The following is a 17822-nucleotide window of genomic DNA, read 5'->3' on the forward strand; positions in this document are numbered from 1 at the left end:
CAGTTAGGGTCCCACAGTCGTGGGTAACAGATACACACACACTTTGCACAAAAAAGTGAAGATGCTAGAAAGAGCAGTTTGTTAAAATAATGCTTTCATTCTTAACTCCATAAATGATGGTTTGGAGCTAGAATAGCGACTGCTTATACTTGATCAAAACCATGTTTGTTTTTGTCCATTTGAATAGTTGTTAGATCATTCTATCTTCTCACAGTTTTCTCACCATTTATTTCTCTTGACCTCACATCGTAGTAACCAGACTCTAGGGGATTAAGAGAGACTAAGAGTGGTCAGACATGCCACACTTGTATTACAATACGGACTTGTTTCCTCAAGCTAAAGAATATGCACATGGAATGTCTTCAGATTGGTCTTGGTCAGAAGTGTCATCTCCAGTTTCTCTTCCAAGTTCATGGTTCGCCTGCGGCTTGGTTAAGCCACCAACTTGCCAAGCATGTTAATTCCACATGGCCCCTTCGGTAGGTAACTAAAGTGTGGACATGACAAACAGCATTCTGCCGAGCTTGGGGTCACTGACTCAAAGTCACGAGAGAAGAACATGCAGCCTGGTGAGGATGGTGACAGCCAGTGCTCAGAGGTCAGAGGGCAGCATCATGTCACCCTTTCCCGAAACCACAGAGGGCACGTGCCAGCCATCTGCAGCAGGATCGAAGACCACCAGATTCCCAAATGAGTCAAATGATGTGCCATGCCTCCACCCAGAAGGCAAAACATTCGTTACAGAAACCAAAGTGATCAGCTAAATGGAGTGTCTGCCATATTTAGGACTTGGAGGGCTCAACATTGTTATAAAGATGTCAGATCAAGGTATAGCATTAACGACATCACCGCAAAAACTGAGCAGCTTTTCCGGGTGCAAATGGACACGCTCACTGTAAGTGCAGGGGCCCAGGAGATCTGTGAAGGGGCAGAGGAGCAGCAGTGACGATCACGGGACACTTACGATCCCGGATGCAAGCCTTGTACACTCTCAGCAGGTAAGGCAGCGTGGGAGCCACGCAAGGACAGATAAGTGGACCCATCAGAGAACTGGAGGCAGAGCAGACGTGTGCAGGGATGTGGGGTTTGGATAAAGGTGGCCCTGTCAGCAGTGAAGAAATGGCGGTCTTGCCAATCAATGGAACTGGGTGAACCAGGTCTACGTGGCAGAAAAAGGAGTCTTGACTTTTGCCTCACACCATACACAGTAAATATCAGGTGGATGGTAGAAGTTTCTAGAAGATAACAGGGCAGAGTTAGGAGAGCTAGGAGAAAAGATTTCTTGGGATAAAACCCCTCAGGAATGACTGATGTACAGGCTATGTTACATCCACGGGGAGGGCAGGAAGGCAGAGAGGGAGTGGAGAAGATGTTTGCAACAAAGGCCTCATGTCCAGAACAGGAAAAAACAGCACGACAGCTCGTTGGAAAACGGAGAGAAGACACCAACGGGCAGCACGCATGTGTGCACGCACACACACTTGCATCTAAAGACCAACAGACATGAGAAGATGCAGTTTCATTAGTGTCCGTGACGTGCAAGTTAAAACCATTCCAAGAAACCGTGACACACTGCCACGGTGGCTCCCATGACAAAGGCTGGAAGCACCAAATGTTGGCCAGTAAAGCCACTGGACTTGCGTACTTGCCACAGTGGGAGGGCATCTGGTATAGTCGCTCTGGGAAACTGTTTGGCATTATCTACTGAAACTGAAACTCTGCCGCCATGAGCCAGTGATTCCCCTCCTGGGTGTGCACTCAGAAATGGGGCTGTGTCACGTGCCACAGGCCACGAGTCACACGGGAAGCAGCCGAACGCCCATCAGCCATAGCGGGGATCAGCCAGAGGTATTCATACAGTGAAACTCACACAGCAGTGGTGGCAAAACCTGGGTGAATGTCACAACTGGGATGCTGAGCGAGCAAGGACGCACCAAGGAACCCAGTGCTCCGTTTACCGACCTCTCAGTGCAGTTGGCCCTGACTGTGACCCCGCCTGCAGGGGTGTGGAGGGAAGGGTCTCAGAGGTGCTGCTGCTGTCTCCTGATTGCATGGTGGTTATACGGGGAACTCATCAGGCTGTGTATTTATGATTTGGGCACTTTTCAGCCTATATGTTATGCTTGAATCAGAAAAGTTTGTTAGGAAAACATCCCTGTGGGAAGTGTACTTGTGATCATGGAGCCGTCAGGTAAGGTGGGAGCCCTCAGGTGAGCTGGAAGCCACCAGGTGAGACTTGAGGCGGGAGCCACCAGGTGAGGTGGGTGCCATCAGGTGAAACTAGATCCATCAGGTGAGGCGGGTGTCGGCAGTTTCAGAGCTGGAGGGAAAGCCTGGTGTGTCCACTTCCACCATGAGTTGGTGTCTGTCTGTCAGTCCCACGTTCATGCCCTGAGCCCATGATCCTGGACACTGACAAGGACACCACTTGTGACCTCTGTGCCCACTGCTTTCTGTGAAAACATAGTCTCTTTGGACTGTGGGGTGCACAGGTGATAGAGTCTACCCTCGAGTTACGACCACTTTCCTGCTCTACCTTCCTGGGAGCTTCAGAGCGACAGTTAGGGGAGAGAACGCAGAGACGTGCACGGGCATGCGTCGTTCAGCAACACACTCTGAGAACGTTGTTACAACGGCAGCACCTGTCATCACAGCCTGTGGTTGTGGCCTGTGCTGCGCAGATGGCGGCTTCCCAGTACAGACCTGATGCCCGCGAGGGTCAGCCCCTGTGTTCAGTGGGGAGACAAGTGGGGAGACAGGCCCCGAGAGAAGGCTGCGGGCTGCTGGGTCCTGTGGCATCCTGGAAGGGGCAAGGGTAAGGCCTGGAGGTGCTGGGAAGAAAGATGTCACCAGGAGGTGCTGGCCCAGCTCTTGTCTCACCTAGCGGCTCACCCTTCACCTCACAGGGACACTTTACTGGTAAACTTTGGCAATTCGAGTATAGCACAGAGGCTGAGAGTGCAGAAATCATATAGCTGGAGAGCCCTCCGAGACATGGAGGATCGGCGTCAAATTAGAAAAGTGGGTGACTTGGCCCCAGAAGACGTTGGGTCTCTGAACCTCCTGCTCAACCCTCGAGGGCACGGCCTGGCAGGTGGGAGGGGGCTGGTGGCTCTGTGTTCCAGGCCACGAGGTACGTCCCCCAAGGGAGGGCATGGCCTCGAGGCCACGCTCCTGTCTTTTCTGTGGACTTTCCCTTCACAGATGTGACATCCTCCTGACAGATGGCTGAGCCGTCTGTGCGGGTGGCAGTCACTAGAAATGGGTGAGAGCTCACTTAGGGTAAGACTGACACACGTATTGTGATGTTTCAGACGGATGTGATGCACCAAAACATTTATGACTACATCCACGTGGACGACCGCCAAGACTTCTGCCGGCAGCTGCACTGGGCCATGGACCCCCCCCAGGTGGCGTGTGGGCAGCCCCTGTGCTCAGAGCCAGGTGCGTCTCCCCAGGCTGGAGTCCTTCACATAAACGCGTGCACCTGAGAACTGCCACCTGCTTCCCTTCTCCTTCCCTTCACCCTGAGTGTGGCATCCCAGTCCCTCGTCCTTCAGGGACCTCCTCCCTCCTGTCTCGCCTCCTTGGTGGCCCGTGGCCGTCGGGCCCTGGGTGGTGGCATCTCTGGTCACCTCTCTGTCTGCTCCGGCACCTTGCCAAGAAGCTGCAGCACCTGTGTTCCCGGGTCGCATGCCTCCTGGGAAATCCCTTTGGCCCACATTAGATTTACCTGGAAAAAGCCCCAAAGGATTGTTGTCTGTTCAGAGATGCCGTTCCTTGTGGGCAAGACCCCTGCCTGCTGGCCACGCACTTGGCAGGGGAGTGGCCCTCAAGAGGATGCTGGGACACAGGGCGGGGTCCCCGGGGCCCGAGGGCCAGACTCTGGTTCTCTCACCGTCTCCAGGAGTTAGGACTGATTGGAGGACAGGCCCCCACACAGCTGCACACAGCAGCCGCAGCAGCACAGTTCTCGTGAAGCTGAGTGACAGTAACCCAGATGCCCACACACGGCGCCGTTTTATGAAGCGCAGTGCAAACAACTGCGGTGTCCTGCATGCATGTGACCGTGCTTAGCACACCTGTCACAGCAGCTGTCTCTGGGGACGGGGTTGGGGACAGGCTGGGGCACGGGGAGTGCGAGCTGTGTGGCTGTGTGTGATGGGGCAGGCGTGTGTGCGGCGTGGTGACTGCGTGCTGTCACATGTGCCACCTTGCTGACCAGAGTGTTCTCATGGTCTCTCTCGGTCACCGCTGGTCCACGTGAGCAGGAGAGGACGCCGTCCTGGGGCGGCTGCTCAGGGCCCAGGACGGCCGTGCAGGCCCCTCGGAGTTCTCGGCCTTCCTGACGCGGTGCTTCGTCTGCCGCGTGCGCTGCCTGCTGGACAGCACGTCGGGCTTCCTGGTGAGTGAGCACGTCCGGGCCAGGATCAGGCTGCAGGTGGAGCCAGGTTCTCAGCGGGCTGGTGACATGGGCTGCTGATCCATGACAGACGCTGCGGAAGTGCTACAGCCTGCAGCAGCCTGGTACGCTGTCATGGGTTTGCGTTCACGGTACCTTTTTCTGAGATTCATGTTCAGAGCATTGCCCAGCCCCCCACATCCCAGCTGCCCAGGACCGACAGGCGCCAAAGCCTCCTACCTCTCGGCACAGGTCCCGGGCCTCCTCCATTCCTGCCCAGGCTCTAGGGCTGAACGGCTCTTGCAGATCAATTCTTGGGCTTTCCTCTTCCCCTATCTGACCATTTCCTCAACGCAGGGGACGAGGGGCAAGGAGGACATGCCCTCCCGGGGGCAAAGCAGAGCGGGCCCCAGCCCGTGCCAGACCCTGCCCGCCTCTCGGACCCCCGATGCCTGGGTCGTTCTCCACAACCTCCACCACCGCCCCTCCCCAGCCCAGTGCCCACACTCTCCTGTGGTCACAGCTTCCCAAGAACCCCACTGCCGCATCCTTGGGCAGCACTTCAACACGGCGACCTTCTGACCCCAGGACCCCAGGGCCTTTCGCCACCAGTGCCACAGGGCAGGCCTCTTAAGCTCAGCTTCCGGCCCCATCGGTGTGTGCTCTGCAGCCCCCACACCCCCAACCACTGCATATCCTCCCTGTGGGTCCCTCAGGGGTCCATCTCCCCACCTGAGCTGTGGCCCTGGGAGGGACGTACCCCTGGTGTTTGGTGTTGGGTGTTTGGCACAGCCTCCGATTGTTGGGCCAGGGCTGGGCTGGAGATTCCTACCTGTTTCCCTGAAAATAAGACCTAGCCGGACACTCAGCTCTAATGCATCTTTTGGAGCAAAAATTAATGTAAGACCGGGTCTTATTTTACTGTAAGACCGGGATAGAATAGAATAGAATAGAATAGAATAGAATAGAATAGAATAGAATAGAATAGAATAGAATAGAATAGAATAGAAAAGAAATATGCCGGGTCTTATATAATATAAGACAACACTGGGTTTTATATTAATTTTTGCTCCAAAAGACACATTAGAGCTGATTGTCCAGCTAGGTCATGTTTTCGAGGAAACATGGTAGCAGGTGCTCAGTGTGCATCTGGGGAGGCAAGGTGGGTGGCTGACAGTGGCCTGTCGGTGGGTTGTCCTCTACGTGGCTCTGGGGAAGAGAGCCGCCCCAGCACACCAGCCCTCGAGTGCCGCTGGCGGCGTGTCCCATCGGTGCTTGCGCTGGCCTTTTCCAGCCTGGAGCCCGCCACGCGTACACAACTGCCGCGGTACACAGCAGCTTCACTGCCCTTTGAGCCACCCCCAGCCGCTTCCAGGAAATGCACCCCCAGACCATCCCACATCCGAGCTGCCCGTGGGTCTGGCCTGAGGAGCCTTAGCCAGGCCTCCCCAGGCTCAGTGCAGACAGACCCGTGACCAGCACTGGTGGTGCAGTTTCTATTCACCTTTTCCTGTTGGTTGTTTTGTTTCTGCAGTAACGGTTGTTGTTTTCTTAATGAAAACATTGCTGTACATGGTACAAACTCAGTCACTTCAGAACAGTAGAAAATGAAAAACAAAAATATCCCTCCTTTGCCTCCACCCAGGCCCCTTCTCCAGACGTCACCACCCCGGCTTCCTGACATTCCCCCCCTTCTTGTTCCACTTGCCTCTCCATGTCCCTCCCTCTTGGCTCTGCCTGACCAGTGAGGGAGCTGAGCTGCTGGGTCTCGGAAACCCTTCCCAGGACTCAGGACCTGCCCTCCCTCCCAGGCTGTGTGTCCTGGAGCTCCTGAGCCCTATGTGTTTCTCCCTGAGCCTCACCTTGCTGACACCTCTCCAAACTGGGGGTCCCGCCAGAGATGCTGTGCTTCTGGTCCCACTTCACCCACCTCAGGCCAGCCAACCTGCCAAGTTGCTTTGACTTTGCCCAGAGTGACAGCAGCTTAGCGAGTCACTCCTGGCTGCCTCCAGGCGACCATATTGTTTATGGCAATATTTTGGCTTCAACCATCGACAGTGAAGGAGGTCGCTGGTGGTTGGCGGTGGGAATGTCTCTTGAACCAGCTCTGAGCCCCAGGCCCAGCCCCACAGCAGAAGCATCTGGTAGATCTCTTGTTGCTGCAGGCCGCCACCCCCACCCCAGGACCCTTCATAACAGAAGCACTTGCTCATTTGCACCACGATCCTGATATACACACAATTGCTCGTCTTTTGTTTGGGCAGTTGGTTGTCCATAAAGGCTTTTATTTTGACATTTTGTTCTAAATTTTGCAGGAAACTAAGATAGTTTTAATACAGCTAGATATAGCTAGATTTTCCTATACAATCAAGCAGAGATTGAAACATAGGTTAAAAATGAAACTGTAAATACACTGAGTAGAGGAAACAAGCAAAAGAAATTAGTTTGAAAAGTGTCGGATTATATCTTACCCTTAACTTCGTTACTGCACATGCTGGAGAGTGCTCGGGTGCTTATAATCCATGAGCTGAGGATAGGCCCGTGGGCAGCACAGCGTTTGCATGGCCTCCAGGCCCTTCCCAATTCTACCTGTGCGTGTGGAAACCACCCTGTCACAGTTTGGGCGAGGCACTGTTACATGGAGCTGGCTGGTGCTGTGCATGGGAGCCTGTTAACATTTCTGGAATTCAGATCCAGGTGACGTTAGGTTGGTAGCTTGTGATCAGTGATGGTGGAAATACTTACACCCAAATATTTGGCAAACAGTATAGATTGAGTCTTTTTTTTCTCTGGAGAGCCTGATGTTAAACACACCCCAGCATAGCACTGCCTTGAATCCTTCACACCAAGCCTGTGACTGGCATATAGTAGGTTAGGTGCTTTGCAGGTATTTGTTCATTCAGTAATCCATAGACAAATAGAGAGATGGATGTGTGTGTGGATGGAAGGATGGATGGATGGATGGATGATGGATGGATGGGTGGGTGAGGATGGATGGATACATAAATAGATAGGAGGATGGAGGGATGGACAGATGAAAGGATGCATGGATGATGGATGGAGATAGATCAATGGATGGTTGATGGATGGCTGGATGGGGGAAGGAGAGAAGAAAATACTGATCGACGGATGGATGGATGGGGGAACCAGAGATGAAAAGACAGATGGATGGAGGGATGGATAAATGGATGGCTGGGTAGGGAGAGAGTGGAGCCATGTGGGGTCATTCTTCCATCAATGGCCAGGGGTACCCGAAAGGCACTTGGTGACTAACTCAATTATAGATCAACTTTTCTACTGTAGAGAGATCTTTTTATTTTTTTTAATTTTACTTATTTATTTTGAGATTTAAAAAATTTTATCACAAAGTCCTAAGTTACTTGCTGGCTTTTAAATTCACACTATATGCTGTAGATAAACAAAATCAAGCTATCCCTAAGTTTTAGGATCATGAGTGAAGGAAAGATAATTTGGAAATGGCGGTTAAAGCTGGAACAGTCCTCAGAAATTATCTACTCCAGCAAATGCTACTGGGGGACTGGCTGGTGGCTGTAACCTGGGTCAATGACAGCCTAAGTTGATGCACATTCACGCTCCCCGTGTGAGGGTGGCTCGAGAGTGCACACCCGAAAACACGCTTGTCACTTAAAGGATATTACGGAGACTCTGGAGAAACCGTGAGTCACTCCGAGAGCCTTGGGATAGTCCGTGTCCCAAGGTTGCCAAACATGGTGGGGGTGGTTCATGTCTCCTCAGTGACTCAGGAGAAGATTCTTTTCCTCTTTTCTGCTCTGAGAATGTCAGTTCCACGTCCTCTGACCGTGTTGCTAATTTGCTCTGTGAACACGTTTCTGTCTTTAAAACACCAGACGATGCAGTTTCAAGGAAAACTAAAATTCCTGTTTGGACAGAAGAGGAAGGCGCTGTCGGGGACAGCCCTGTCCCCTCGGCTCTCACTGTTCTGCGTAGTGGCGCCCGTCCTCCTACCCTCTGTGGCAGAAATGAAAATGAAGGGCGTGCTTTTGAGGGCAAAGCACAGGGCAGACATCGCGGCCACGACGGACACAAAGTGAGTAAGAGCCCCTCAGCTGCCACACTCGTGGTGGCTGGTGCTTATAGCGAGGTGCCTGGCACGTAGCACTTCCTGTCTACTCCTCCTGCATTTCCAGCGAGCAATAAAACGAGAAGTGTGGTGCTTTCTAAGCTAGCACATTATGGAAGCCACTGTTAGAAAAGAGGACGTTTGTGAACTGTGGCAGCAAACGCTGCCTATGTCACTCGTGCCCACGTCCTCCAGTGGCAGTCCAGTCACGCAGGCTTCTCTCGCAAGCCCCAGAGGCCACCTTCAGGATGCTCCCCTTTGGTGAGTCTGAGTGTCCAGTCCTCTTCAGCGTCCACGGTTCACCAGTGACGCCTCCCACGACCATTTAGACGATTAGAAAACCCGACCGCAGCCGCAGTGGCTGTCACGCTAACCTGCTCGTTTCTGCCCCTGGTGACAGTGATGTGGTCAGCTTTGGGCTTGCAGTTGGAGCCGCTGCCTTCTGCTGCTGCTGTCGTCGCACACCTGTACTGAGCGTGGCTACCAGAGACAGAGCCACCGTGAGCCTGGGACCATCCTCCGGGTCTCTGACATGTGCCTGCATGCTAAGACAGCAGTTTTGTGGAGCAGCTTTAAATTAGATATGCTCTCTTAAGTTTAAAGATACAAAATGTCGTAAAATACAAGGGAGGAGAACCAGAATACAGAATGATGCGAGCTAAGTCATGAAAGTTGCCGAAGCACAGAGCTGACTGCTCAGGGACCGGCCCACCTGCGCAGAGCCCAGGGCCAAGGTCATGCGTGCCCTGCGGTGACCTTCACGCCCGCCTTCTCACCGCACACACCGCGCTGCGACGCTGAGGTGCTCCCCCTCTTCAGTTACTGTCGCGGAGCCTCCTGCTTTTTACGTGGTTGCGGCTTGATAATTATAATGGAAACTCACACAAGGAGTTTTCTCTTTTGCATGTGTCTTTCCAGTACAGAACCGGAGAGGAAAAGCCTACCTTCCCATCGCCTCCTAGAGGTGGGGCGCAAGGCAGGTTCCGGCCGCCCCCTGGCGTCCGGGCGGGGAAGCGCAGGCTGGCTGCACAGGCGGCCGCGGGGCTGAGCGCGGGCGCGGGCCGATCTCTGCGTGCGGCGTGGTCGCACACCTTCCGGGGAGGCCGTGACGGTCCTGAAGGTGGTACACACGATGACAGCCGAGTCGATACCTGATACCACGTTGTGCTGAATATTATTAAAACTCGGGGAAGCAAAGGCCCTCGGAGAAGGCTGACTGCACCCAGCCTTTTAGGAAAGAAGCAAACGACTTGACTTTCTGGGTGGGGGAGCTCCCAGCTGCTCTGCATGGTTCACCAGCCAACGTTCAGGTCACACGGCCGTCCGGCAGTCACGCGGCTGTCCCCGGGTTCTGTACGTGTGAATCGCCTGCCCCGAGCACTTACCTGGGCTTCGGATTCTACGCGCAGGGCATTCGCAGCGGTCTGCTCCATCCAGCTGGGAGCCACCCCTTCCTCGCTCTGTCTCTGCTCTCCACCAGGGGGCAGACAGCGGGGGCCTCGCAGCGCTCCCGGCCACGTGGAGGGGATTTGGTTCCCACTCCTGCCGCCGCGAGAGGGGCGGCCCCAGGCAAGGCCCTAACGCTTCTGAGCCTCGGTTTTTCTCTTGAAAAGTAATTAAAAAAAAATTTAGCAGGAGTTTCTTGGGGATTTAGGATTGCGCGTAAGCTGTGTGTGCGTGCATGTGTGTGTGCGTGTGTGCACGTGTGTGTGCGCACGTGTGTGTGCCCACTTGGGCGAGGGCTCAGTCCTCACCTACTTAGTGGTCGTGGGGACCTGCAGAACGTGAGTGCTGCAGATCACAAGTTGGCTGTCTTTCGCTCTGGCCATCCACAATAAAGCCAGAGCACTGAAAACCCACTCTGTGTGCCCGTCTACTTTCTGAAGCAGATTCATTAGCCCTTTATTGGCCTCAAACGTGATGTAAATTGGAATTTTCAACAAATCTATAGCTGAGAAAAGGCTTTACAAGCTGTACGAAGTTGAAAGTGTGAATTATTGCGTCTTCCCTGCCTGGGCGTCACACCAATGCCTGTCATGTCGTTGACATCCCTCTTCAACCCATTTAATCTGCTTGTTGTTTTGCTGTTATCTGTTCTTCGCAGAGCAAAATCTACCAGGAGTCTGTGTGAGTCAGAATTGAGCGGAAAACCCAATTACTTAACAGGTACTTTTAAAAGTTCACTATCTCATCTTTCTAAAATGGGTAAATGTGTCATCAGTGTCCCTTGGAGGCTGTCCCTTCCTCTGGACACCGTGGCGTATTCCATGGAAATGCCATTTGGAAGGAGCGAGGCTGGGCTGATGGCCAGCTCTCATGGGCACTGTCTGTGCGTTTCCGAGGAACTGCATGAGTCACGGCCACTGAGAACAGAGCCGCTCACGCAGTGACGGCTTTCCCTTCTCTGACTCCCGACAGGAAGGAACAATGGAGAAAACGGCATTTCGGTGTTCAGGGCACAAATGGATGCCTGTCGCTGGGCCCGGGTCCCAGCCAGGGCCATGTGCCTGTGCCTCAGGGGTGGCCCTGACCTCGTCCTTGACGCCGAGGGGGCTGCAGGGTAAGTGGTGCCTCTGCCCAGCCCGGAGCCTCGCTAAGTCACAGCCGGGGGTTAAGAAAGACAAGTGATTGGTAGCAGGTCTGGTGGCCTTGACCATGACAACTAAATCTCGCTGTCAGTGGAACGTGCAGATACACAGGGAGCACACCCAGACATGCTTCTTGTCCTAGCAGTTGTCATTATATGTATGGGGACTGGCCGGGGACAGTGGGAGTGTCAGCCAGGACTGCCAGGGCCTTTGGACTCGCCCTCCGCCTGTAGCCTGGGCCCTTGGGGACCGCCCTGTCCTCCACCCTCACCTTTGCTCAGAAACCCTCCATGCTTGCCCCACCCCACCCAGGCTCTGGGCTCCCTTCCCTGACCAGTGGGTCTCCTCTTGGAGGACGGGCCAGGCTATGCAGTTGCCAGGCTCCACCTCGCCCTCCTGTCACTGTCTCCCCCGTCACAGTGATGTCGTACCATGTCATGAGCGTAGCAGCAGTGTGGCCAGCGACAGGGCTTGGTGCCCAGAAACCACCCAGACCCCCATCCCCCCGTTAGTAGTCACTGGTGTGGCTGACCCTTCCCACGTGCGTGCGCCTCGTGGACCCCACCAGGTGCCCAGGAAGCTGTGGGAGAGTCACACACACAGGAAGGGAGGATGCTGGCGCTGGCCTCGCAGGGCTGTGTGCAGGCTGAGGGCACACAGTGTGGGCACATACATGGCAGGTTCAGCCCGCATCACCGCCCCTGCTCTGTCTGATGCACCCTCTCCTCTCCACAGGGACAGGGCACGACAGGAGCCCGGGAGGGTGCCAAGCGCCTCCTCGGGGCTGAGGGTGCGGAGGGAAACACACGCATACGACTGCCGCTTCCAGACACCGAGGCCCATGAAGCACCTGAACTGGGTGACAGGGAAGCATCGTCAGGAAGGCGCCACACTGAAGCTGGAGCCCAGCAGGAGTGATGCATTCTCCATGCCCGCTGTTCCCCAGGGCTCCTGCATGCCCTACCCCGGCACCCCGGGCACCATCCCTGCCAGCGGTGTCAATCCCTTCAGGAGCTCCCCCAGCTGTCACCAGCCCCCCAGTGCCTACGCCAGCCGGGCCAGCAGAGCCCTGCGGGATGGTGGTCAGGGCCAGGCGCACCCTCCCGCCAGCTGCCCCTTCCCCCAGGGGAGCCTGGAGATCCGGCTCCCTCAGCCTGGCATGCAGCGTCTCGCAGCAGGGGCCTATTCCACCGAGGACATCAAGTTGCGAGGTGTGCCCATGCCCCCAGAGGCCCCGTGCAATCCCATGTTGTCCCTAGATGTGCCCATCAAGATGGAGGGTGACTCTGGGTCCGAGGACGCAGCAGATGGCTACTCCGTGTCCCCAAGCCATGTGTGGCTGGGAGCCAGTGACGTGGCCAAGAGACAGCTGGTCACTTTCCCGACCAGGATGCACCTGAAAACAGAGCCAGACTCTAGGCACCACCTGTACGGCCCACACCTGGGGCACGGCATGCCAAGGGCCGCCCCCAGGCCCGGCAGGGAGCTGGCCCCAGTCCACCCCACACCCTGCGCACCCTGTGTGTGCCTGGAGCCTCCCCGCTGCCTCTGTGTACCGGGCCACCAGCCCCCGGCTCTGGGCTGTGACTGCAGAGCTCCCGGGACCCCACCCATGATCAAGCGTGAGCCGTTGGACTCCCCACCGTGGGCCTCTCCCAGCCAGGGTGGGGTACCTGGGATGCTCCCTAAAGCTGCCTTGGCGACACTGGTGCCACCCACAGCCTCCGAATGCACTTTCCTGCCATAGAGCCAGGCGCTCGTTAAACGTGGCGTCCGCCCATGTTCTGATTTTCTTGTCAGCCGGGCGGGTGTGGGTTGGAGCCCTTCTTCCCTGTCACTCTGCAGCCTTGCACAAGTTTGCCTGTCACCTGTGGGCAGCATATGCAACAGCAGGTCTGTATTTTTCTAGTATCACCAGAGTCCTCAGATGCAAAGTGGCCTTGAGTCTGTTCAAGTAACAGTGTTTCTCTCTGAGGGACTAGCATTTTTCAGCAAGCGGCCAAAGTCAGCTGCATGGGCCTGCTGGGTGGACTCCAGGCTGCAGCTCCGCCTGTGGCCAGTCACGTCCAGGTTTGGGAAAGTGTGAGGTGATGTCCCGAAGCCCCACCTCGCCCCTAGCTCTCCGAGACTGAAGAGGTGTCCACACGCAGGTAGGCTGAGACAGTAAGTTAGGGCTGTAACTGAGCTGCAGGAGACTGTGCACCCATTCACGGAAGGAATCTAGAAAGTTCCAGGCAGGTGGGGCTGTGAGCGCCGGCCCTGCAGCGTGTGCTCCGCAACCCGCAGTGGAGAGTCACGGAGTGCTGCCCTGTCCCTCCTGGAAGCCTCTCTAGGGTCTTGAATAGGCTCAGAAGTCTCGTGTGTCATGTGACCCAGAGTCCAGAGAGTCTGGGTTTAGAGGCAGAGAAGGTGAAAACAGGAAAGAAGCCGGAGGTTGCAGTGTCTGGCTGTCTTGCCAACTGTCTACAGTTTCTCTAATGAGGACTCCAACCACCATCCCAGGAGGAATTATTAGATTTATAATGTTTAAAAAAAAGTCGTAAAGGTAATGTGTTCTGATTGTAGGAAATTTGGATACAAAGCATAAATCAGGTGACTCCCAATCCCCACCCAGAGATGGTTCGTGGCGAAGTTCCAGGGGTCCCCAGGGCATCACTGCGGGGTGTGGGAACCAGCAGCAGGCAGGAGGCGGCAGTAGGGACAAGTCCGTAAAGTCCCTTCTGCCTGGGCATCTCAGGAACCCCCTGCTGAGGACTTGCTGCTCCACCATCTGGAACGTTCTGCTCTTCAGCCTGGGCTCATCCTCTGTCATCGGTGCTTTGGGTGTTAGTGTCCAGGTCCTGGGCTGCAGGAAGTCCCTGAGGACCACCTGCTTCTCTCGGCCCACACTGGACCAGTGTCCCCTGTCCACCCAGGTCTCGCCGAGCACTGCACACCTCTGCTCCCCGGGCGTCCATGGATTCAATGCAGTCTTCCTGCTTCCTTCCCGGGCAGGGCGAGTGCCAGCCAGCAACTTGTCGTGGGAGCCACGCGCGTCCTCAGAAGGAGCTGTCCCCTCTCATTCCTGCTGGGGAGGGCTCTCCTCAGCACCTCCTCTCACTTCACTCAACTGAGGGGACACGGGCTGCCCTCCCCTCCAGGGTGCAGCAGACAGGCAGTTCTGCAGGCATGTGACATGTAACTGGGGAGACATGGGACTGACGGGGTTCAGAGCTGTCATTGCGTGTTTGTACTGTTGCCAGACCCCATGTAACCGAAGAAGAGCTGCAGGCCTGAGCCTCATGTGAGGAGAAGCCCTTCCGAACACACTCAGCCGTCCTGCCCCCCAGGGCCATGGCGTCCTGCAGCCCCACCTCCTCTCAACATTCAAGAACCCGTGAGTCCTCGTTCTCCTTGGACCACGTGCACCAAGTTGGTCGCAGGTGGGCAGACAGGTGACATTCCGTCGATGCAGAACACGGCACCCGCACCCGTACTCCGCAGGTTTTGGGTTCTTGAGACGCCCATTATGCTGCTTCGGCCTAGGCCCTTCCTGTGCTGGGTCAGCAGCCACAGAACTTCCTGAGTCAGCACCTCTGTTGTTTTATATCCTGAAGACTGGGGAACACAGTGACGGGATGTAGAAGGGGCAGATGTGGTCACTTCTGCTCTGAAGCGTCCAGAAGGGACCAATTACAGGCGTGGGTTCTGCCATCTGTAGCTTTGGCCTGTGTAGCTGAAATACACTAAAATCAAGCAGAAGGTGGAAACGGAAGGAAGGGAGGAGAGAAACACGAATTCTATTTTATGCTTTTGCAGTTTCTAGGGAAGAAAAAGGTATCTAGACTGATTTGTTGGACTTTACAGATGGATGCACTATAATGTAACTTTTTGTGGTTTTCTCGGTGCCTTTTAAAAGAGCTTTCAAATATATTTCTGATACTGTAGTTCCATTACATTTGCAATGTTGGTGTAAAATAAATCATGTTAATATGTGTTTACCATAAATGGAAGCATCCAGTTGATTTTTCAAATGAAGTCGCTTTATTTCCTTTAAAGTGTGTGTTGCTTACTTTCCATTCAAAGACAGTCTTTTTCCCGCCAGATGGAAGGTGGTAATGAAAATGAACGTGAACACAGAGCCAAGTCGCACGGAGGGGCCACCCGGGCAGCCCTTGCTGTGGCCCAGCAGTGCTTCTCAGCGCTACCTCCCTTTGTCCACCAGCCGCTCTCCTGCCCAGCACTGAGGGTGCCTTCAGGACACTCCAGGCTTGACCTGTTCTGTAGGAAGCAGACACACGCCACCTCGTGTATGTGGGGGGACCCTGTGGGGTCAGCCCTGCCGGGCCCAAGACCTGGTGGCAGGTGTGGGCGATGGTCATCAGAGCTCAGGCAGAGACCCTTCCAAGGCCCAGGGACTGGTGCTTTGGTTCCTTCGTTTGGTCAAAGAACACCCCCCAAACTGAACAAGCTTCAGGTGCCCTGGACAGAACACACATCTGCCCCTGCCGGCAGGCCCAGCCTTTCCCTGTCCTTCCCAGGGGAGAGAGGACCAGCCAGGCCCCCACCAGCCAGCTGGGCCACACCCAGCTGCTCCCTCCATAGTGGTCGCCTGTCCACCCTCTGCCCCCATTCCCCTCCCCGTCTGGCTCGTGCTCTTTAGACTCACTCTGCTGAGACCTGAGATGGGGGCCACCCACTCTCAGTCAGTCACGTGACTACCCCGCTCCTGTGAGGACAGCCAGGCGTGGGGGTCGATCCCAGAGCCCTGGTGTGCTTCTCGGGGCTGAGGGCACCCCAAGAGTGCTGCCCGTGGTCCTACTGCTGCGTTCCTCGGGCTGCTGTACGTACACCACAAACGGGTTCATCAACGACAGACACTTATTTGTCACATTCTGGAGGTTGGACCCTGAGACCAGGGTGCTCTGTCCCACTGGTAGGGATGCCGGGGGTCTCTTGAGACCTGAACACCTCCCACAGCCCCATCTCACACCATCACCTTTGGGGTCAGGTTTCAGTGTGTGAAGCTTGGGGGACACAAACATTCAGACTATAGCAACACCCCACCCGCACCACCGGGGCTCATGTCCCCTCAACACTGGGTGTTGTCACATGCTTTGGTTTTGTCCTTCAGAGGGCGTGGGATGGCAGTTGTTTTATGTGTATTTCCTCCCATCATTCAACAGTAGTGGTTTGGTCTCTGCTGAATGCCAGGACCTGTGACGGGGACATGGCAGGGGCAGACATCAGTGCCATGCTGGATCTGACACCATGTGTGCACACGTGTGCATGGGGGAGGGGAGAGACGTAACCACAGAACCACCAACTTCTGTGATGCAGCAAGGGGACAGGTGCCACACAAGCACATTGTGTGTGTGTGCTGGGGGAGGGGGCGAGCCTGCTGGCAGTTTTGCGGGAAGGCCGGCTGGTAGGCTGTTTGAGCCAAGACCTGAAGTGACCTGCAGGCGAGGGAGAGGGTGGGACAAGGTCCTGGAGGGCTGGCAGGTCACAGGTGTGGCGGGAGGCAGGGCCTCAGTGGGAATGCCCCTGGGCCGTGGTTGGAAGGTGTCCAGTGCTGCAGGGCAGGAGGGGGCCCTCATCGCCCCCTAAGGACGCTGGCCTGGCCTGGCAACACCCACAGGCCCTTGTTATGATAGTTCCAACCGCCCCACCCTCCACCCCCCAGGGATTTGTGGTTGTTTTGCAGTTACAGATTCAGTCTGCAGTTTTTTTTTCACTTAAGGTTTTTAAAAAAAATCATGCAAGGTCTAAGATTTTAGCATAGCGAACTATCTCTTTGTAGTCTATGCATTTAGCATCTTAAAAAAAAATAACTGTTTTTGACATAAAGCCCATTTTGTCTGACACCAGCTTTCTAGGCCCCAAATGGCCGTGTGCAAACCTCCTCCACGCCAAGGATCCCTTATTCATGAGGTTTTCTCATTTGTAACTTTTGCTGTTTTAAAATCCATCCACTTGTGTTCTGATAATTGATAAATTTGGACATATCTCTACTTGTTTTGTGTTTGTAGTTCCACAGACCATTGGGCATTTCTGCCTTTCCTACTATCCATATGGGATTGCTTGTTTCCTGTGTTCCCCCCCCCCCCCCCAATTTGTTTGGAAGTCACAGCTCTGTTTCTTCAGTGGTTATCGTTAACGTGGATTTAACAAAGTCTAAGTTGGACCTAATCAAGGTCTCTGTTCCCCCAGTACAGACAAGGGTCTCAGGACACTGCAGAACAAGCCGCTTCACTCCCTCCTGCTCCTGCCGAGGCAGAGGGGCCTCTGGGGTTTGCTTCTGCCAAGGGGTGAATTTCAGTGAGAGCTTGCTGAGCAGGGCATAAACCCAAGTGAACTGCAGGCCCCTAGCTAAGAGTTCTTGGGGGCCTTTCCCGACTTGGGGCTCCTAGTACCTGGAAAAAAATCTGCTTTTGGGATTTTGTTCTTTCCCCTGCTCCACTCGCACACTGAGGGAGCACCTTTTGAGCTTCGTGGAGGAGTCTTGGAGCCCACCAGTTGGAGCTGTGGCCCCATCTGCCCCATATCGATATGAAAACCCCACCCTGGGTGTCCCCCACACCCCTGCTCCAGCAATGGTTTTGCAGTTCCCCCCCCCACTCTCTCCTCCCTCTGCTTCTGCCCCACCCCCTCCGTGCTTGCTGGTGAATCCTCCTGTGCATTTAAAAAGGTGATTGCTATTTTTATCGTTCTTTACAGGAGGCTTTTTCAGTTATTTGATTTGCCAAAA

At 55.0% G+C, this 17822-nt stretch overlaps 1 protein-coding gene across 1 annotated transcript in view; it reads left to right on the forward strand.

Annotated features, from left to right (window-relative positions):
* AHRR (aryl hydrocarbon receptor repressor) overlaps nt 1-15004 on the forward strand; it is a 53676-nt gene extending 38672 nt beyond the window's left edge. Inside the window, exons 5-10 of the mRNA XM_033111257.1 lie at nt 3315-3444; nt 4272-4405; nt 8272-8471; nt 10609-10670; nt 10923-11064; nt 11828-15004. Of these exons, the coding sequence (XP_032967148.1) occupies nt 3315-3444; nt 4272-4405; nt 8272-8471; nt 10609-10670; nt 10923-11064; nt 11828-12839 (1680 nt within the window). The 3' untranslated portion in view covers nt 12840-15004. The remainder of the gene's footprint in view (nt 1-3314; nt 3445-4271; nt 4406-8271; nt 8472-10608; nt 10671-10922; nt 11065-11827) is intronic.
* Nucleotides 15005-17822: the final 2818 nt, after the last annotated feature.

This window comes from Rhinolophus ferrumequinum, chromosome 7, assembly GCF_004115265.2.
Source record: "Rhinolophus ferrumequinum isolate MPI-CBG mRhiFer1 chromosome 7, mRhiFer1_v1.p, whole genome shotgun sequence".
Classification (NCBI taxonomy): Eukaryota; Metazoa; Chordata; class Mammalia; order Chiroptera; family Rhinolophidae; genus Rhinolophus; species Rhinolophus ferrumequinum.